The following is a 21,729-nucleotide window of genomic DNA, read 5'->3' as shown; positions in this document are numbered from 1 at the left end:
GCTGAGAGTAGGTTAATAGAAACTTCTGTGCATCAGGTGGTGAGCCTTGGGGTCTCTCTCTCTGTGGGGTCCAAGCAGGTAACACTGAGGGGCGCTATTGCGCTGGGGGACTGCAAAAAAAAAAAAAGTTTTTTTCTTTGAAATTCTTTTTTGTTTGCGGGCAAGTATCTTGAATAATCATGGACCCTGCCACACATGTATCCCCACCTGATCCCCTCGAGGTTGCCGCAGGACCCTCCAGTGCCCCACTTATGATTGATGCATTATCAGCAGTTTTGGAGTCTTTGGTATCCTGGGTGGAGGTGGCCTGTCAGGGACGGGGGTCAAGAAAGCGACCCCCGCCTACCCCTATTTCATCTAATACTTCAGATACGGATTCTGAGCTGGTCACTGCAGCTGCAGGTCCCTCTTCTGGGGCTGCTGTCTCAGGTACGGTCTCCTCAGACAGTGAGGAGGACGTTTCTGCCTCCGCCATAGCACAAGAAGAAGCGTTGGTGGATGCACTAGTTGTGTCTGTCCGGGAAACCTTAAGTCTTGAGGTTACACCGGCAGAGGTAGCTTAGACTGAAATTCCTTTTGGTACTAGCAAGCCTACCAAAATGGCGAAGGTTTTTCCCTTGCCCAAATGGGGTCGTCCGAAACGAACCCCTGCTATTTCCATACGCATTGCTAGGCGCTATCCGTTTGAGGAATCCCTCCTTAAAAAATGGGCGGTACCACCAGTGGTGGACTCACCGATTTCCAGACTAAATAAAGCCACTGTTATCCCGTTGGAGGACGCTCTGTCCTTTAGGGATCCGGTGGATCGAAAAGTGGAAGCGGAATCCCGCTCCATTTTTTCCCTGATAGGGTCAACCTTTAGGCCAGTGGTTGCCATTGGTTTAGTTTCACAAACATTGAAAGAATGGGAATCTCCCGTTTCAAGGGGATCGCCTGTTTGGGTGAGATTATAAAGGATCTCACTGGGGGCAAGAGCACTTTCTTGCCACAGACTGCTAAGGGTAAACTTTTCTGCTCATAAAAAGTTTTCGTTCCGCTGGGGCGGGCGATAAGGCGAAGCCCTCCAAAGCCCCTTCAGGGGGTTTCAAAGGGTGCTGGTCGGGTAAACAAAAGTCCGGCTCAGCCAAGCCTGAAGATAAGTCCAATACAGCCTGAAGGTGCGCCCCCACCCATCTCTGGGGTGGGGGGACGTCTTCACTGGTTTCCGGATCCATGGCTTTCCAGAATCCCGGACAAAGGGGTTCACGAGGTCATACGGTCGGGATACAAGATCGAGTTTCGATCACTTCCACCGGTGCGATTCTTCCCTTCCAATATTCGATTATCCCCGGATCGCTTAAAAGCTTTGCGGGGGGCAGTAATGGACTTGATGCAACAAGGAGTGGTAGTTCCCGTTCCTTGGACATTTTCAGGGGTTCTATTCGAACCTGTTCACAATGCCCAGGAAAGAGGGCAAGGTGCGTCCAATTCTGGACTTGGGAGAGATGGAGTCCATCCGAACAGTGGTGGCCTCTCTGCATCAGGGGGATTTCCTGGCGTCCATAGACATTTAGGATGCCTATCTTCATATCCCCATCTTCGCAGGACATCAGCGTTTTCTTCGCTTTTCCCAAAGATCATCCCTGGTTCCCACCAGGAGACTGAACTATCTGGGCCTAATTTTGGATACATCCTTGGCAAGAGTGTTTCTCCTTGCGGAGAAACTCCAGAAGATTCAGTCAACGATTCGAATGTTGCTGTCCGTCAACTGGCTGGGACTTATGGTGGCCTCCTTAGAGGCAATACCATTCGCCCAGTCTCATACCCGAATTCTCCAAGAGGAGTTTCTTCTCAAATTCTCCCGGTTCGGATCCAATCGGACAATGCCACGGTCGTGGCTTATGTTAATCACCAAGGGGCACCAAGAGTGCCCTGGCGGCCATAGAAGTGGCCAGCATTCTTCATTGGGCGGAACAGTTTGTTCCAGCTCTCTCCGCGGTATTCATTCCGGGGGTGGAAAATTGGCAGGCAGATTCTCAGCCGTCAGATTCTGGATCAAGAGGAATAGTCTCTTCATCCAGAGGTATTTCACCAGCTGTGCCTTCATTGGGGCACCCCGGATGTGGATCTGTTGGCATCTCGGCTCAACAGGAAGGTGCGGAGGTTTGTAGCTCGCGCCCGCGATCCTCTAGCGGACGCAGCAGACGCGCTGATCGCCCCGTGGGGGCAGTATCAGCTACTGTATGCCTTCCATCCTCTCGTTACTGCCGAAACTTCTTCGCAGGATAGAGGTGGAGGGAATTCCAGTTATGCTGGTAACTCCGGACTGACCTCGTCAAGCCTGGTACGCCGACTTGGTGAGGCTGGTCGCGGACGCTCCTTGGAGACTTCATCTCAGGGAGGATCTGCTGTCTCAGGGACCGATCTTCCATCTTGCTTTACAATCGCTGGCTTTAACGGCCTGGCCATTGAGACCCAGGTGCTGAAGGACAAGGGATTGTTAACTTCAGTTATTCCTACTCTAATTAAAGCAAGGAAAGCGACTTCCAGCAAAGTCTATTATCACACATGGAAGGCTTATATTGCGTGGTGTGAATCTCTTAGATTTCCTCCACGTACCTATTCGGTGACCCGAATCTTGGCCTTTGCAACAGGGGTTTGAGCAGAAACTGTCCTTGAGCACTATCAAGGGTCAGGTTTCAGCGTTCGCAATCTTCTCTCAGAAACCTTTGGCTACTAATTCCTTGGTGCGGAATTTCATCTAGGGGGTGCGACAACTGGCTCCGCCAGTGCGCGCACCCTTACCGCCCTGGGATCTTAATTTAGTGTTGTCGGTTCTTCAGAAACCTCCCTTTGAAGATATTGGGGAGATTCCCTTGCTTACGTTATCCCAGAAGGTGGCCTTCTTGGTGGCTATCACTTCTGCACGCAGGGTGTCAGAACTGGCCGCATTATCTTGTCGTTCCCCATATCTGGTGGTTCATAGGGATAAGGTGGTTCTTCGTCCGAATCCATCGTTCCTTCCTAAAGTGGTTTCAGAGTTTCATCTGAATGAGGATATTGTATTACCTTCCCTGTGTCCTAAGCCCAGTCATCCTCGGGAGTTTGCGTTACATTCCTTGGATGTGGTTCGGGCAATCGGGGTATACCTGAAAACTACGGACTCGTTTCGTAAAACGGATTCACTTTTTGTGATCACGGATGGCCCCAGAAAGGGGTTGCCTGCATCTGCCGCGACTATCTCCAGATGGATCAGACAGACGGTGGTACAGGCTTATTCTATTAAGGGTCGGAATCCTCCGTTCCCTGTTAAGGCGCACTCCACTCGGGCGCTTAGTGCTTCCTGGGCCTTCCGCCATCAGGCGTCACTGGTCCAGGTTTGCAAGGCGGCTACCTGGTCGTCGGTTCATATCTTTACAAAATTTTATAAAGTTGATGTGATGGCATCGACGGATGCCTCTTTTGGCCGCAAGGTTCTGCAGGCCGCAGTTTGAGGAGACCGTTGGTCTACCTCGAGGGTTTTCCTGTTGGGAGTCTCATCCTTTTGACTGATGAGCCTTTAAGACTTCTAGTCGGCACCAGTTGGGCCTTCTAGATTGGTTTTTGATTTCTGTTATCCCACCCCTCATTTGTGGCACTGCTTTGGGACGTCCCAAGTTGATATTAATCAAGAGGACTGCGTCTGTCAATGAGCGACAGAGAAAAATTGATTTTTGTAAAATCTTACCGTAAAATCCTTCTCTTAAGCTCATTGACAGCTCATTGAGTTGGGTTGGGTTAAATTCTCTAACACTGCTTTGTGACATAACTGACTTCCTTTAGCAGAGAGAGAGAGGATATACCCTCTGGGACTGCCCCTAAGGTGTGGCCAGAACGTTTTCCTTCTGCCTAGTGTCCTACTCCTGTAGAGGGCAGTATAACCCAAGTTGATATTAATCAAGAGGACTGCGTCTGTCAATGAGCTTAAGAGAAAAGGATTTTACGGTAAGATTTTACAAAAATCCATTTTTAAGGTCTTATGCACACGGGTGCATGAGGGGACCCCAACATTTAATTGCCTCCTTTTTGACATTGCTTGGTTCCCAGCACTGTTGCACGATCAGAGGAATAACATCACAGCTTCTGTTAGTCACTGATGCCAGTCATTTCAGGGCTGACTGTGGGAAAAGGGCGCAAGGTAAAGCTCCATACACTTGAGCCGAATGCCGGCCGACATCTGCCAGTTCAAATCAAAATGGCCGACATTTGGCCCTTGTGTATGGCACCATGTCCGATAGAAGCGGTCCGTTTGGCCGTCTTCTGTTGGATGAGCATGCTGGAAAACCAGCAGCCAACGGACTCCTGATCAGCGCTCTCTGCCAGTGTCAGAGAGTGCTGATTGGAGTGTTCTAGTGGGGGAGCCGCCCCTCTGTCAGAGCACAACAGCTCAATGGGGGTGATTACTGTACTAACGTAGGATCGTTAGTGCAGCGGCTCCGACAGAAGCTGGCAGTTTTTTTTTTATGTTCCACCCATAGTGTGTGTGTATCAGGCTTAAGGGATTGTTAGGGGGGGTCCTTTTAGAACGGTTATCACTTTGCCTTGCACGACAAAGGTTACAGTATCTAAGAAGAGGCTCATGACTAGACTGAGTTTGGTTAGATCTGTTGTTTTTGGCTATAGCCATTTCTCAGATGTTTAAAACAATGGTTTTGATGTTGTGAGCTCTGCTGTGAATTATGCAATAAGATGAAATTCTGTCTCGGAACATAGAGCTGTGAGCGTCTGGTTTGAAGTCGTGGCCTCCTTCTCCCCACCATGCTCACTTGGCGAGAAGCTGGCTACAGTTGGAAGTGCTGGGACGTTTCCCAGCGCGAGTTTTGTTTTGGTTGAGGTAATCAGATACTAAGTTTCTGTAGGTGGGGACAAGTCACGCAACTTATTCCTGTGGGATTTGTGAAACTGCTGTGTGTGTCAGCCAACAGATACAATGACTTTCTGGTTGTACCTTTCCAAATATCCCATTGAAATTCACAAATAGAACCTGAGGTGTGTATGCAGCACTTAATCATGGTTCTGTCTGTATGTGTGTTCCAGCTGGGTCTAGCATGTTGCCTCAGGCTGCACTTTGAATCTATTTATGGTTCATTACTACAGCATTGATATTGCTCACATTTTTCTTACCACTGGTATTTTGTGTAAATAAAGCACATTATCAATGCATTTACTTTACTGAAAATGTAGGAAGACCAAGCACAAGCTTTTTTCCATGTACTGTTTTATGTGTATTTTAAAGTAGACTTGAACCCTTAAGGTTAAGGTTTGCTGTGTTATAAGGAACATCCTGAAGTATATGTAATTCCTAAGCAGTACTTTAAAAAAACCTGCATTTCATCAGTAAAAAACTAGTAGTGCTCTTCCTGGTATACAAGTGTGCGTACAACATCACCGCTGTGATCTGCTGTGTGAAATCGAAGGCACTGCTGCCTTTTTGACTGCTAATTAGAGATTTGGTGATGTCACTACTGTGATGTTCCCGGTTCTCCTTGCTGTAGTCCCTGACATGAAGAAGCAAAGCCCTGCCTCTATCAAAATGGCCACCTCTGAGAGACATTGTTGAACAGGGCTTGTTAAGTCCGTAATGGGGAAAGATCAGCTGATGACTAGTCCTGTGTCTGCCTTATTTTTTTTTTTTCTTTGCGCACAGATTCCAGTGTTAAGTTCCTCTTAGACCCACTTAGCATTAACCCCAAGCTTTACTTGGGCCCGGAATCTCAGTTAAAATGGGTAATTCAAAGCATTATTTGGGGTAACCGTCTTTAGTTAGTACCTTGAGCCTAAACAACTGTTAGAGTTTACACAAAGTGGGCAAGGGCAGTGGTGGGAGCTTGGGGAACATCATTTGCCAATCCTCTCATTTTGTTTTAAATCTGGCAGTGCTCTGCTCTGACCAATTCTGGGTTTGCGGTTGTCGTATTCTGGCAGATGACTGCTAAAGTCACATTCTTTTTGTTGTAAGCAGCATGGGAGAAACATCAAGGGTCTAATAGACACCTGATGTGTCCTTTTAAAGAAGAACTTAAATAATAAAAAAAACGAATAAAAGTTATTTTTCTCCTCGTTCATAGACGGACACAGCTCCTTATATTCATAACCATTGGGTTATACTGCCCCTACAGGAGTAAGACACTAGGCAGAAAAGAATTCTGGCTACACCCATGGGCAGTCCCAGGGGGTATACTCCCACGCTCTGCTATAGCCACTCAGTCAGGTCCTTACTCCTCACTAGGCAGAAAAAAACTATTTCCTTGCTGGGATCTTTGGTCCTGGCAACATTTTTTAGATAGAAGATTTTTTTTCTGTAAGATCCACAATCAACTGCTGGACTGGACGAAAGGCTGGATAATCTAGATCCAGTGGTCGCCCTAGTCTGGTCAGTGAGCGCACGCAGACCTCAGCTCCGCGCTAGGTTGGCTGCGACATAGCCCCAGTTCATGGGGGGCTAGCCTGCAATTAAAACCCCTCGCGAGGCCACATACTGCTGGGTCGCAGCCCGAGTTGCAGCATTCCTCCTGGCTGACAGCCCCCCATTTCGATGGTCCCCCCCCTCTCCCCCTGGAGGGGTTTTTGGGTGGACGTAGGCCCTTCCTTGGAACGGTCGGACCTCTGGGTTCCCCTCCTTCCCACAGGCACCCTCCCCTTGCCAAGTCCCTCATCCTGCCCCCCCCCCCTTCCATGCTGGGGCTATTTGGGTGGTCTGGCCACTTTCTGGTGGTGCCTCTATTTTGTTGTAGCCTATGTGTTTCTATACCAGGTGGCCATGTTTGTGTAGTCCAATGGCCATTTTCTTGTGGTTTCATTGGAAATAGCGGCGGCCATGACAGTGGAGCCCCTCCTTTTTCCCTTGGTGCTTGCTCCTGATTTTACTTGCTGATCGGCGTATGTGTAGTGCAGATTCTCCCGGTTACTGCAGGTGCCTGTTTCTGTGGGTGGTGAGTCTGGTGGGGACCTCTCCTTTTCTGCTGAGGATCGGTTGGTGCTTTGTGCCTGGCAACTGAGTGGTGCTGCAAGCGTGGGGGGTTGTCCCTTAGCAGTGTTTTTACACTTTTTGTGGGGTCCCCCTGGTGACTCTTGGAGTCTTTGGAGCACCTTTCCCCACCTGATCCCCTCTCTGAGGCTGTGGGGCCTTCCAGGTCTCAACCATCCATCCATGCACTGATGGCGGTCCTTGAGTCTCTTGTGTCCCAGGTGGAGGTGGCTTGCTGATGACGGGCTAGCAAAAAGTCCCCCCCCCCCACCTTCCCCTGCCTCATCTGTCTCATCGGATCCTGAATCTTATCCAGCCACTGCGGACGTTGGTCATCCTGCTGGGTCTGCAACCACGCGCCTGAAGTCCCCTTAATAGTGAGGATGATTCCTCCACGTCTGCGACCATGCACGAAAAGGCGCTGGTAGATGCACTGATTGTATCTGTGCGTGAGACCATGAAGATGGTGGACGCAGCTCAAGCTGCAACGGAGGTGCAGGTGCCCTTTTGGCACTCACAAGCCATCCAAAGCGGCAAAAGTGTTTCCTTTCCCCTGCCTATTTTGACAGAATTGTCGCTAAAGATTGGGGACGACCAAAGCGTCTGAAGAGTCCTTGGGCCTTTAAGGACTTGGCTGACAGGAAGGCTGGTTTGGCAGTGAGGCCGGTATTCATCATTGCCCTAGTGTCGCAAACTCTTACTGAGTGGGCTAACCTGGAGGGGGAATCACTCCCCTCTGCCTTTACAGAGCTGGCGGACCAGCTGGGCCAGGGGCTGCAGTTTTTGGGATTCCTCTTTGGATGCGGCTCCCCTGATGGCTCGTTTCTGTTTTGGCAGTGGTCCTTTTGGCTCAAGTGCTGGTCTGGGGATCAGACTTCAAAAAAGGCCTTGACTGATTTTCTTCCTTTTCAAGGATATCGCCTGTTTGGAGCTACCCTGAATGACATCATTAAAGGTCTTACAGGGGGGGGGGGGGAGGAGGAGAGTACACCTCCAGACCTGGGGACAACGCTCCTTCTGCATGAATGTGTGCCCTCACCCGTATTGGGGGTAGGGGGGACATCTTTGCTGGTTTCCTGACCCTTGGACTTCCCGGGTGAAAGACAAGTGGGTCCACAAAGTCATTTGGTCTGGGTACAAGTTTGCGTTTCACTCCCCTGGCAAGGTTTTTTCCTTCCAAGTTGGGCCTGTCCCCCAACTGCTTACAGTGCCTGTTTGGGGCGATACAAGACCTGTTCTTTCAAGGGGTGATTGTCCCGGTTCCGGCCTTGGAAAGTTTTCAGGGTTTTTTCTCAAACCTGTTCATTGTTCCCAGGAAGGAAGGCAAAGTGCATCAAATCCTGGACCTCAAGACGCCAAACTGCTTTGTGCAGGTACAGATGTTCAGAATGGAATCCATTTGAATGGTGATGGCATCCCTGCATTAGGGGGGATTTCCTCGCCTCTATCAATATCAAAGATGCCTACCTTCACATTCCAATATGTGCCAGTCACCAGCGTTTTCTCCACTTTGTTGTGGAAGAGGAGCATTATCAGTTTGTGGCGTTACCCTTTAGTCTCGCCTCTGCTCCTCGGGTCTTCACAAAAGTGTTAGCCCCAGTGCTAGCTTTGCTATGACTACGGGGGATCGTGGTACTAGGCTACTTGGATGATCTCCTTCTGGAGTCTCCCTCTGCTTTGGTGGAGAACCTGGAGTTTACAATACGAACTCTGTTGGAGTTCGGCTGGATTCTGAATTTTCAGAAGTCTGCTCTGGTTCTGTCCACAAAGCTGAACTATCTGGACCGGAATCTGAACTCGGCCTTTGCCAGAGTGCTCCTTCCTCTGGACTAACTTCAGAAATTGCAGGCTGCAATTCACCGCCAACAAATGGTCATCCCACCGGATTGCATGCAGGTGCTGGGCCTGATGGTGTCTACCTTCGAGGCGGTTTCGTTTGCACAGTTCCATACAAGGTCCCTGCAAAGGGAAAGACTTTGCAGTCTTTGGATAATCAGATCCGGCTAAGTCGGGGCACGAAGGAGTCCCTGATATGGTGCCTTTGTTCTCCAGGCGCTTAGGCTGGGAAAATCCTTCCTCCCCTTGTATTGGACAGTGGTCACCAGGGATGCAGCTTTTCCAGCTGGAGAGGCGTTCTCGGCAAGCATTCCGCTCAGGGGATCTGGACGCTGGAAGAGTCCAGACTCCCGACCCATGTTTTGGAACTCAGAGCGATCAGACTGTGTCTGGATCATTGGACAGATTGTCTTCAGGGTTGTCCGGTGCTTATTCAATCGGACAATGCCACGGCTTATGTCAATCACTAAGGGGGCACAAGAAGTGTCCTTGCGGCTCTGGAGGACTATATCACCTGATGGATTGCAGTCCTTGCCCTTGTGTTTGTGCTCCAAGGTGCATCTCTGCTAGCAGTCTTCTGTTCTCCTTGTTCCTCTGTGTATGACCTGGCTTAGCTGTTGACTCTCCTGGCACTCGACCCGGCATTAGCAGACTACGCGCTTCTGGACTTGACCCAGGCTTGTTCCTGCTCCCACTTCCTCACTCTTGCTGTGCGTTTGTTGTTTGCTCCAATAAACTGCTTTTTTTTTACCTGCATCCCCGTGTGGTCTGGTTTCCTGGCACCCTGACAGGTGTCTGCCTTAGTGGTCTTCTTTCAACAGCCCTTGGCCTCATACTCCCTGGTGTGTACTTTTCCTCAGGGAGCTAGGCACTTAGCCCCTCCAGTGCGGTTTCCGTTGCTGCCTCGGGACCTCTATTTGGTGCTCAGTCCTTCAGAAGCCTCCTTTTTGAGAATCTTCAGGAAATTCCCCTGCTTACGTTGTCCCAGAAAGTGGCCTTCTTGTTGGCGATCAGTTCTGCACGCAGGGTGTCAAAATTGGCGGTGTTATCCTGTCGTTACCTTACTTGGAGATTCACAGAGATGAGGTTGTTCTTTGTCCCGGTCTGTCGTTCCTTCCAAAGGTTGTCTCGGATTTTCATTTGAATGAAGACGTGATGCCTTCCCTGTGCCCCAGGCCAAAACATCCAAAGGAAATTGCTATGCATGCCTTGGATGTGGTCTGGGCTATTAGGGTGTACTGGCAGCTACGGAGTGTTTTAGGTCAGACTCGCTATTTGTGCTTATGGATGGGCATCGATAACGATTGTCAGCTTCCTCTGCGACCATTTCCAGATGGATCAGACAGACGGTGATTCAGGCCTAATCCATCAAGGGTCTGGTTCCTCCTTTCCCTGTCAAGGCACACTTTACTCGGCCACTCAGTGCCTCCTGGGCCTTCCGTCATCAGTCGTCGGTGACGCAGGTTTGCAAGGCGGCCACCTTGTCGTCAGTGCACACTTTCAAAAAGTTCTATGAAGTGAATGTGTTGGCATCTGCAGATGCTTCCTTTTGCCGCAAGGTTTTGCAGGCTGCTGCTTCGAGGACCTGGTCCTCTTTGAGGGTGTATTATTTTTTCAGATGAGCTCCAGTAGTTTTGGTTGAGCTTCTGTTTACCAGGTTTGCTATAGTTAGCCTTGGGAATTTCTTTTTCGCTGTTCCCACCCCTCATGTTTAACACTGCTTTGGGACTTCCCAATTGTTAAGAAGATCAGGAACTGTCTGTCAATGAACGAAAGAGAAAATTGAATTATTTATTTACTGCTAAATCCATTTCTCTGGTGTTAATTGACAGACCCAGCACCCACCCCTCTGGAGTTGTAATTCTTCTGACAAAGCTGAGTACCTATAGCAGAGAGAGGGAGTATATTCCCTGGGACTGCCCATAGGTGTAGCCAGACTTTTTTTTTTTTTTCTGCCTAGTGTCCTACTCCTGTAGGGGGCAGTATAACCCAATGGTTAAGAAGATCAGGAGCTGTGTCCGTCAATGAACATCAGAGAAATGGATTTTACGGTAAGTCAAAAATCTCATTTTTCTATTTGTTCTATTCTTTCAGAAAATACATAACATTTTGGTGTCGTTTTCAGACCTAAAATTTGCATTTGAACATGCAACACATTTTTGATAAGCTTTTTGCAACTTTTCTGTAGATTTTCCAGGGGTAAAGTAACACTAAGGGAGTAAAGCATATTTTAAAGTGTAATTCGTCTGTTTTGAGTAAGGGAAGGGGGCAGCAGGCTGTTCACACTTGTGCACACTGGGGACATGCAAAAAATGCATGCGCACACGTTTTGCTGCACACAAAAACTTGCATCGAACTCCGAAACATGTATGGTAAAAAAATGTGCAAACCGTAACACGGCAAAAAGCTTCATGAGCTACTTTGCTGAACATAGGGCAGCCCTTTGAAATGCAAGTCGCATGGAGAATGAATAAAAAAAAAAGCATGTTTTTCAGAGTCCTTTGGGCTCAGGAAATTTGCTATATTTGCTCTGCCTAACAAGGACATTATACGCCTTTGGCCAGATTCTTCTTGATTGAAACATGAGAAACACTTTCTTGACTATGTAGTGGTGGTGGTTGAAAGCTTGGGAGCTCCACTGTAGAGATCTTGCCAATGGAGATATGAAGGCAGTAAATAAACTTTCTGTGAACCATGCAAAACTGAAATGGCTTCTTTGAGCAGTACTAGCCACTTGTAGCCTTGTACAAGGAAATGTTGGGGAAAAAAGATCAAAGCAATTACAGAGAGACGGTTAACTGCCTATTGCTGCTAGTAAAAAAACATCTGCAAAAATCACTGATCACCTGCCTTTTATGGTCTTCTAGCAGGCGTTTATTAATTAATTGAGGTGGGGGGGGGGGGGCAAAGAACTGGGATTGGAGTGAGAGGCTGGCAAATTTATTTAGCAGTACCAACAGCATCTACTAATGTGAGAGGAAGCTTTGATTGGTGGTTTAGCTAAAGCTTCAGGGGCAGGATTCCACAACACAAGGGAAAGAGATAGCCTCCGGATTAAGGATCCTATCTTAATGCCCAGAACTACCTGGCTGTGTTATGTACTCTGCCCCTAGACTTGCAAGGCAAAGGGAGATACTCTCCTTCTGGTGTCTTCCTTTGGAGTCCACCAGGAGAAGAGGGTAGCCAAATCACCCCCCTCCATGTCACTGTCCCTTTTGGAGAGCTGCAAAGTTGAACTGTGTGCAACCAATACACCTCTCTCCAGGAACCTAAATATTCCAAAAGGAAGGACAGGGCCATGAAAGCCAGGGGTGCTTCAGGTGTCAATCCCTTATCCAGACTTAGGTCCAGATCCTGGAACACAAGGGAGAATTCCCTGAGCCACCACAAAGGCTCACTGCCACTCTGCTCCGCAGATCCTCTTGGAGGTAGACCTTCCGACAAACATTCGATCAGGAGAAGACAATAAATGTTACATTGCCTGCCAGTAGGAAACGCAATCTAAAGATAGAGACAAGGTTTACTGTTTGATTAAGTTTCAGGTTAGGGAGGGACCATCTTTTTTTAGGTTTGCTGTCCTGGAAGATGATTTCAACAACATATAGTCTTGCGTTTCCGGGGGGGGGGGGGGGGGGCAGGGTAGAGACTTTGTGGTAAATCAATCCTCTGTTTGTTATAAGGTGGCTTTACATTGATTATGGCATCAGTGTGCAGCCAACTTATTTTTAATCTGTTCAATTACTGTAGTGATCCAGACACTCCTAAGACTGCACAGCCAGATCCTCAACCTCCCCCAACGTTGACCATCAATACTACATCCAAATCCTCGGCTATTTTATTAGAAAATTAGGTTACAAGTGCGATCTATTTAGAAGAGTTTGGTTTTTTCATGGGGGTGGGGAATGTTTTGGTATGTAAATTTTATTGGTGGCAAAAATGCTGCCCCGCTTAATGCTAAAAAAAAAACCTAATATATACTGCCTTGAATGAGTGGTCTTCAAAAACAGACATAACTTCTTAATTGAGTTAGATTTTGTCTCTTAACAATTGAAACGGGTAGAGATCCTCTTAAAGTGTCACTAAACCCACAACATAAAAACTATCAATAAATGTTGTATTACGTATTACATGCTGTTCAAACTCAGTCACTATGGAATTAGTTTTATGTATTCTGCAAATACCTGGTTGATCTCCCTGCTCTCTATCTCCACCTTCTGTTCAGCTAGGGATTTTGCAGCTGTTGTAGAAACTCTGCACATGCTCCGTTTTCAGTGAGTTTCTACTCTGAGCATTTTCTCCCTATCACATCTAAGCAGCCCATGTGACTATAGGGTCCCACATGTGGGCGTATACACAGTGGTAAGTGACAGCCCACTCCCTCCCTCCTCAATGCCCACTAACCAGCTAAACACAATGGGGGTGGGATATTGCATTCTGATTGATGGTGGCTTCACCTCCTTGTTCTAGGACACAGGCTGGCTGGAGGAGCATGACCCAGCCTGTGACTGACAGGAATCTGCTTACACCATGTTGTTGCCAAAAAATAATAAAGATTTTGTTTCAAATATATATTTGTATGACAATTTAAAACCATTTGTTTATTTTTACTCTGTATTCCAAAGGCTTTTTTTTTTTTTTTTGAACACGTGACCAGCAGCAGAGGACTAGAAGCTTCTTCTGCTTATGTTTCCCTACAGACAAGCTGGGAGAGGGCTGTGTCATGTGACAGCTGTATATTGGTTATTTTTATAAAAAAAAATTATAGTAACATCATCCACATACAGAAATAGAAGGAACAATGTAAATTAAACAGTGTGTTTGTCACTTTAGTATTTGAGGTGCATGCTATTAGGAGGGATAATAGAGCCTCTGGCTACTTTTGGGTCCAAAACATTTGGTTAGAAAAGCACTTCATAGCACTTTAATATGATTTTATATTCCAGCAAGAAGCATCGACTAGACTGGGCTACGGATGCCATGTCATTAATCAGAGCGGAGCTGCAAGTGGATTTTTTGGATCATGTCCCTCTCACCACCCATAATTTTGTAAGTGGATGGCAAATCTGTGTGGCAACACTCCTGGATTTCTCAATATATGCATTGCTTTTGAACCTGAAGTTGCAACTGAATTTTAGCCAGTCCTAAACCTCTTCAGATAAACTTTCCAAAACCGCATCATCAATTACTTTCTTGAATTTCATTGCTTTTTAAAGTTTACAGTGTACTGACCAGTCAGACTATTATCAAATTTATAAAAAAAAAGTGGTCTAACAAAAGCAGGGAGTTATCAAACACCCTGTCGGTTTTTCATTTTGCGGTCTGTGTCCCCTTGGTAAGATGTTCTTTTACTTCTATCCCAGAAACCTAACAAAGGTGAAAGGAAACATCTTCAGAGTGGAACTTACCTTCTTTAAACAGTTAAAACCATAACCAGTATTCCCCCCCCCCCCCCCCAATCTACCATGTTTCTTTGGGAGAAATCGGTCTGTATAAAAGCTACGTCTATTTCTTTTGGTGGTATTGGTAGAGCTGACTAGTGCACAGATAGGGTTGGTAACTTTAAAATAAATAATATGCATAGCATTTTTTAATTTGGATGGATTTGGGAAGGGTTAGAACTAGTGATCGACTGATTTTGTTGTAGATACCGTTTTTTTTTGGCCATTGAATAGCGGCATCAGCCGATATTGGCCGATATTTTTGTACATTTAAAAAATTTTTATTTTTACACTTGACAGGTACTGTTGTGGAGGGATCTGGGGGTCTAAAAGACCCCAAACACATCCTCTGCACTTAAAAGCATTCAAAACAGCCAGGTTTGGCTGTTTTGAATGCTGTCATTTTTCTTAAAATCTGGTGCCGAATACCCGGAAGTGATGTCATGACATCACTTCCAGGTTTTTACATGGAGACCGGATCAGAGCCAAATGCGGCTTTTATCGGGTCTTCTCTTCGGCGGCCGTGCAGGTAGTATGTTCAGGTCTCCCGTCCCACCGGAAGGCGAAAGACTTCCCCTCTCGCTCCTTGTAATGACAGCCGAGCGGCTTCTCAGCCGCATCGGTTGTCATTACAAGACAGCCGACCGTCAGCTATGGATGCCGGTATCAAGGTGATGCCTCTAGCTGCAGGCATCACTCCGGTACAGCACTTTCCCGAAATATCGGCAATATCTGTAACCTCAGACGGCCGATTCCGATATATTGGGGAAAGTGCTGATTGGCCTTCGATGTATCGGCTTTGCCGATAATTGGTCGATCCCTAGATAGAACCCCAGCCAGGTGTTGATTTTCTATCTGTGTCCTCACTAAGTAGATTGACCCTCTCGATTTGTCTTGGTAACCATTGTTCCTGAAATAGAAAATCATATTTAGATACAATTTAAATGACCAGACTATTGAGATAGGTGAAAAATATTTAAATTGCTAATTATTGTAGCCATTCATCTCCAAGACCTGTCGGGGCCCATTGTTGTCAATTACACCCCTGTTGTCCCCTCCAAATTGGACAATGTTTAGATACAGTGCATATGCCCTCTATTCCTTTTTCTTTAAAGAAACGGACCAGTGGCTGAACATCTGTAGATGTGTGTTAAAGGGGACCTTTACCCAAAAGGGGAAGGTCTGCTTGTTTGCTTCCTCCTTCCTCCTCTTTAACAATTGGCAGATTTTTGGTGGGGTTACCTGGTTTTGACAGGTACCTGCTCTGACTTCCGGTCAGATCACCACGGCCTCCTTCCCCCGCAGCATTTTGGGACACGTCCTAGGTCCCAGCTGACTGTGGTATATTCACAAAGTGCATCGTGGTTTGCACATGTGCAGTGGGAAGCCAGCTGTGAAGCTGCAAGTTAAGATGGTGCATCTGGACCCAAAGCTGATTAAAGAATCAGCTCGGGTGAGGACAGCGATTGATCCCTGGACAGGTAAGTGTCTTTGTAAAAATAAAAGTCAGCAGCTTCAGTATTTGTAGCTATTGGCTTTTAATTTTGAGGGCAGACTGGAGAGCTTTTTAAAGGGTATTTCTATCATGTGCTTGTTATTGCTTTGTAATTAACCCCTGCATGGTTTTAAGTGATAATTATGACACATCCGTTGCAAATATTAGTCTTCATGAATTTAATGTTGGCTAAATGCAGAAAGATATTGGCACAGTTTTGTTGACCTTATGGCATTTTTATTGCTGCCATCCATAGTTGCATCTATCTGTTTTAAATGTGACCAAGTACTAACATTATAATGGCTATTGATTGAATCCACTGCGGTGCTAATAAAAAGGCATTTTGAATCAATTTACATGACTCTCTTGATCAACTGGTTACTCAAAACTGGGAAATAAGCCATGAAGGCAGATTGCTCTGGTTGAAAGTTGATGGCAATCAGGTTCTTTTGGAAGAATAACTTCTCACCCGCTGATAGTCAGCTTTTCTACTCCTGCTCATGTGACAGTGTTCTGGCCTTGTGACTGGTCCTTTTGCCCAAGCATTGCATCCCCCCCATACCTGAAAGAACTGGGTGTTTACTACAGGGCTTTGAAGGAGTGGTGGCGGACCAAGGTGGGTATCAGCAGGTGTATGGTTGTACTTCTTAAAGGACCTGTGGTTTAGACATGATGGGTAGGGTAACTGATACTCTTGCAGGGCCAGTTGACACCACAGAAACACCATCTGAATGCGTTTCAGCTTGCAGGTTTTTGAAGCGTTTTTGATGCGTTGTCAAAAATTTAGAGCTTTTCGATGCAGGTTTCCTTTTTTTTTTGCTTTTTCTATATTGAGTTCTGGTGCATTTTTGATCCTTTTTTTTTTATTTTCCGGTGCGTTTTACCATGTTCTGGTGCAGTTCCTTGCAGAAACAATGCAGCATGTTCTACTTTTTTTTTTACTGTACTGGAACCCACTGCAATTGTTTAAACTTTGCCATTGAAATCCATGTGACCCACTGTCCATGCGCTTCTAAAGCAGAGAAAAAAAATGCACTGGATTGCATGTGGTGTGAAACGACCCTAGTGTACTTTCTTCTGACATTTTTACCTGTTGTGGTGCCATCATCTCCCATCATTCTGTTTAATGTAATTACAATGAAGGGATAGTATCGGTAATATAATGCATAAAATGTTAAATTGTGACAGTTTAGCAAAATGTAGCAATGACAACAAAGAAATCACAGCTCATACAAGCTTACAATAGAGTCTATTAAAGAGGTTGTAAACCCACCTCACAAACTTTTACCTATAGGTAAGCCTATATTAAGGCTTACCTATAGATGCTATAAATATCTCCCAAACTTGCACCGTTTAGGAGATATTTAGAGTGCATACTGCCAATGACGTCATCGGCGCATGCGCTCTGAAGGAACGGCCACCCGTGCCGTTCCTTCAGAGCTCAGTGCCGAGGAACGGCGGCTCCCGCGCGGGAGTGATGTAATCGCGCCTCCGGCCAACCCGGAAGCAGGACGGCCGGACATGTCGGCCGCCCTGTCGCTGAGCGGGCGGCACGGCGGGGGCATCGTTTTAAGGTAAGTACTTCATAATGAGCTAGTATGCGATGCATACTAGCTCATTATGCCTTTCTCTTTACAGGGCTTTTTTTTCCTTTTTTTTTTTTTGGGACTTTGCTTCCTCTTTAAATCGGTGTAATGTATGTTTGCGATTTTTGGTGTAAACCTTTGGCGCTATATAAATCCTGTATTATAATAATAATAATTCGTCTTTTTAACTTTACCGACTCTCTTCTAATCACCTGAACTTCTCTTTGACAGGTACGAAAGACTTTCCTGAAGCTGGCGTTTTGTGACATCTGTCAGAAGTTCCTTCTAAATGGTTTCCGTTGTCAGACATGCATGTACAAGTTCCATGAACACTGCAGCACCAAAGTGCCGACCATGTGTGTGGACTGGAGCAATGTCCGGCAGCTGCTGTGAGTGACCGTTACAGGCAGGGCTGCCTCCCAGAATGCCTTACAGCTTGACAGGTTGCATGGCTTGTGTCATTGCAGAAACACAATCCAACTTGGAAACTGGCACTTCTAATTGGATGAGTAGAGATTTCTGAACTTGGGGAAACATCTGGATGAACTAGTTTATTCTATTTTTAAACAAAGTTATTATTGTAAATGAAAGGACAGTGGGATGAGCAAAGGGCATAAACACAGCCTCCTTCCAAGTAATTACCACAGGCTTTCATCATCCTTGAATAGAAAATTTGCAGAAGGAGCTCATGCAAAGGGCTGTGTTACCACTCCAGTACTGAGTGTACATAGAGTGTAAATAATTATCTCATTAACTTCTAGCACATGTACTAAACTTCATCAAATGTTAAAAGCATTTCTGCTGTTTTATTGTCCGCTTTATTTATCTTTTTACTAAAGCCCATTTTATCAACAAAGATCTTCAATAGGGCCACCCATGAATACCAGGCAGCCTTTTCCCACTTGGGACAAGTGCCTTGTTGGGGCTGTGGTGCTTTCATTTATAGAGCCAAAGTAATGGGAAACAGAAGCATTCGTAGTAGTAAATGGAGACCTTTTTTGAAAGAAAGTTTGGGGTTACCCCTAGTAAATAGATTACAGCTGTTGTTTTCTAGTGCAGATTGCGAAATATGAATCCTTAAGACCCCGTTCACACTGGGGCGACTTGTCAGGCAAGTCGCCGTAGGTCGCCTGCCATAGAGTAGCACAGGACCCGTTCTAATAGGAGCGACACAAGTCGCTCCGACTTAGAAAAAGGATCCTGAGCTTCTTTGGGGCGACCTGCATTGACTTCAATGATATGAAGTCCGTGCATGCCGCTCCGAGGTCACGGTGTGAGCTGTGCACCGCGACTTCACAGGTCGCCCTGGCAAGTCGGGTCGCGCCTATGTGAACCGGCTCTTAAGGGGTGCAAAGGCCACTCTAATGTTGGTGCCTTGTTGTACTGCCTTTTTCTCTCTTGTGTGTACCACAAGCTAATTTTTAACATCTTTAAATATATTTAAACCATTTATATTCTTTTTTGTGAGGGGGTGGGGGGCTAAGCAGGGAGGAGGGGTTGTTGGATAGAGTAGGTTTTTTTCCCATTTGTGTGGTCTGTGCCATTGAGAATTTCACTTCCTGACCTGGAGACCGAAGAATTGAGAGGAGATGGCTCCAAACCCTCTTAAGGCTAGCTTCACACTAATGTAGTATGGGAAACCCTGCGATCTGTACGCGTTTCCCGCACCGCTTTCCAATTGCACTGCCCTTGGGATCTGCAGCGGTGTCAGTGCAATTTTAAGGACACCCCAAATGCAGTGCGGTTGCCGGCACTGGATTGCATGGTACAAAAGTAACATGCTATCCAGTTGCAGTGCAGTTCCCAAATTGGTTCCAAGCACAACTTTGGGGCTCAAATTGCATCGCACTGAATCACATGTGAATTAAATAGAAATGTGGTGCAGTTCCTGTGCTATTCACGTGCAGTTTATAGTGCGAACTGAAGTTTAGCCACGGTCTTCACTACATGTGTCACTTTTAGAAGATTACCCCTGCTACTGTTCTGATGACAACGGTGACATTTTGAATCTCATATCATTTTCTATCCCTATGACAGTGGTCAGCAGGACAAGAAAGGGTAAACTTGCCCTTTAGGGACACAGGAAGCAATACAAACCCAACAGATTTTGGAGTTAGATATTGTTGCCTTATTTTTCCTATGTAGTGGGGTCTTGTCTTGTCTACAGGATGTCTCTTCTGCTTGCTGCAAGTTAGACCAATAAATATATCTTAGCAGTTTCTTAGTAAATACACCTGAGAACCCTGAATCCACTCGCCTGCCCTTCAAGATAGGTCAGTGAGGGCATCTATCACAGCGATAGGCCAATGGCGAGGTTCAGACGTGGGCAGGTCAGGTGTTATCAAGAATATTCGCTATCTCTGGGCATCTGAGTATTTGCTATTGCTCTCTGGAGTTCAGGGCTACGTGGGCTCATTTTAAAGCTTTTTAGAAGTATGTTTTGCTCTCACTAGGTACCTGCTTTTTTTGTAATTGGTTTAGTTTGTTTGACAAAATAACAGGTTTATTTTTGAGCCGCAAGTGTTTGTGTTACGTTCAGCATTTCCAACTCCAGTCAAAACTTCTTAATAAGAGCTGGGCAGAGCAGGGTTAGAACATCTGTCAAGTTTTTATTGCTGTCTTTCCCTCTCTTGGAGAGATTTCCCCTCTCTCTTCCTGTCAGTATAGAAGTGGAAATTCTCTAACAAGGACACAGATAAGAAATGTATTTTTATTAGAGTAGGGAATAGATAAAACTTCTGTTTTCCTTGCCTGGTGACACATGGAAAGGAGGCTAGGGAGAACTTCCCCCAGCGGTGTGCAGGCAGATATACAAATCCAAGACTAGGTTCACTTCTTAATCAAAAACTTAGAAAAAAATTCCTGGAGTTACTTTAACATTCTAGCTGAAAGATGGCTCTGGTCACTGTCATGGTAGCTGAGCCTTTTCCTTTAAACTGGAGTTTGATTCAAGCTGTGCTGTCAGCTAAATTGTAATGGCTTCTTTAATGGTAATACTCAGTTTCCCATTTTCTGTAAATTTATATATATATATATCTCCCCTTTCACTTGACACACTGACACTCGTCCTCTGACTATCCTACACCGAGGTGGCCCCCCTCAGGTCAGGCCCCTAGACACGATCCACTGTACTCGTGATACTGTTTTTCGAGGGTCTTCAGTGTCTCTCCCCCTTTAGTCGGCTCTCCTGGACCTCTGGGTTCAGTTCCGTTCCTCCTCTGGTCCTTGGGCCGACCGCTTGCGACCACATGCCACCACTACAGAGGAGGAGGCGGCAGCCGCCGCCCTCCCTCCGGGACTCTGCTCACCAGCCAAAGACCCAGCAGCACATGTGCTCCTGGCTTTTTTACAGTTTCCCAGAATGCACTGAGACAGCCTGCCCCTACCAATCACCAGGACTGTATCAAAGTCTTTGTATCCATTGGCCAGGTTTCCTTCCACTGTCCAACTTGTTTCCCTATTGGACCAGTGTGGAAACACTCCTCTAGACTCAATGAATCTAGACAGATATAGATATATAGATTTGCTTGCTGCTCCTCTGATAGGCAGACAGAGCCGAAAATTATACTCTCTCACTAGCACCTACCTAGGAGGGTGCTACACTAGCAACTTGGGTAGCCAGACCTCCTAGAAGTTACATCTGGTGCATAACTTTTGCCTTTGTTTTTGTTGACTTAACGTTCTCTTTGACTCCTTTACAATATTTCTTGGCTGCAGGTATAAATTTGCCCAGCCTTAAAACGGTTTTAAAGGCAAAAGGTTTTTACCTTAGTGCATGCCCAGCATTAGGGTAAAAATAACTTCCAATGCCAGCTCTTCTTGAGCCATTGGCTAGCCAGCAGTCAAATCCTGTGAGGATGGAGCGGTTGCATTGTCGAGCCACACTGTATGCGTCTAAGGAAGCAGACAGCCCAGCTCAGGAGTGCACCCGCAGAATCGCCACCTTCGCTAGCTGGCTCAGGAGCATTCCTGCATAAGTGCCCCCACAGCAGCTGCTTGACACAGCGGCGATGGTGGACTCCAGAAGAAGAGTTAAGGGACTGCTCTGTGCATTGCACAGAGCAGGTAAGTATAACATGTTTATTTTAGGTAAAAAATAATCAGCCTTTACAACCACCTTTTAACATACCCCAGTAATGTAATTTCTCTGTTATGTTCTCTGACAGTCGCAGCCGCTCAGTAAGCCTTCACGAGTGGGTAATGGCGCCCTTACCCACTCGTGAAGGCTTACTGAGCGGCTGCGACTGTCAGAGGACTCGGAGAAAAGAGTTTTACGGTAAGCTCTGACAAAAACTCTATTTTTCTACTCCTGTCTTGACAGAGTTCCAACTCCTATTTATGCAGACAGTGGCATGCCTGCTTTACCATCCCTCACCATGCGGCGGATGC

General features: G+C 46.4%; 1 protein-coding gene across 2 annotated transcripts in view; it reads left to right on the top strand.

Annotated features, from left to right (window-relative positions):
• RAF1 (Raf-1 proto-oncogene, serine/threonine kinase) overlaps positions 1–21,729 on the top strand; it is a 289,683-nt gene that overhangs the window by 181,932 nt on the left and 86,022 nt on the right. For both annotated transcript variants that reach the window (XM_082266446.1, XM_082266447.1), the window contains exons 4-6: positions 13,765–13,867; positions 17,572–17,729; positions 21,662–21,729. The exon at positions 21,662–21,729 is cut by the window's right edge and continues 25 nt beyond it. In XM_082266446.1, the coding sequence (XP_082122572.1) occupies positions 13,765–13,867; positions 17,572–17,729; positions 21,662–21,729 (329 nt within the window). The remainder of the gene's footprint in view (positions 1–13,764; positions 13,868–17,571; positions 17,730–21,661) is intronic.

Source organism: Pelophylax lessonae (genome assembly GCF_965119305.1).
Source record: "Pelophylax lessonae genome assembly, chromosome: 8".
In the NCBI taxonomy this organism is placed as follows: Eukaryota; Metazoa; Chordata; class Amphibia; order Anura; family Ranidae; genus Pelophylax; species Pelophylax lessonae.
Note: the sequence above shows the minus strand (reverse complement) of the source record. Positions and strands in the feature narration are given on the sequence as shown.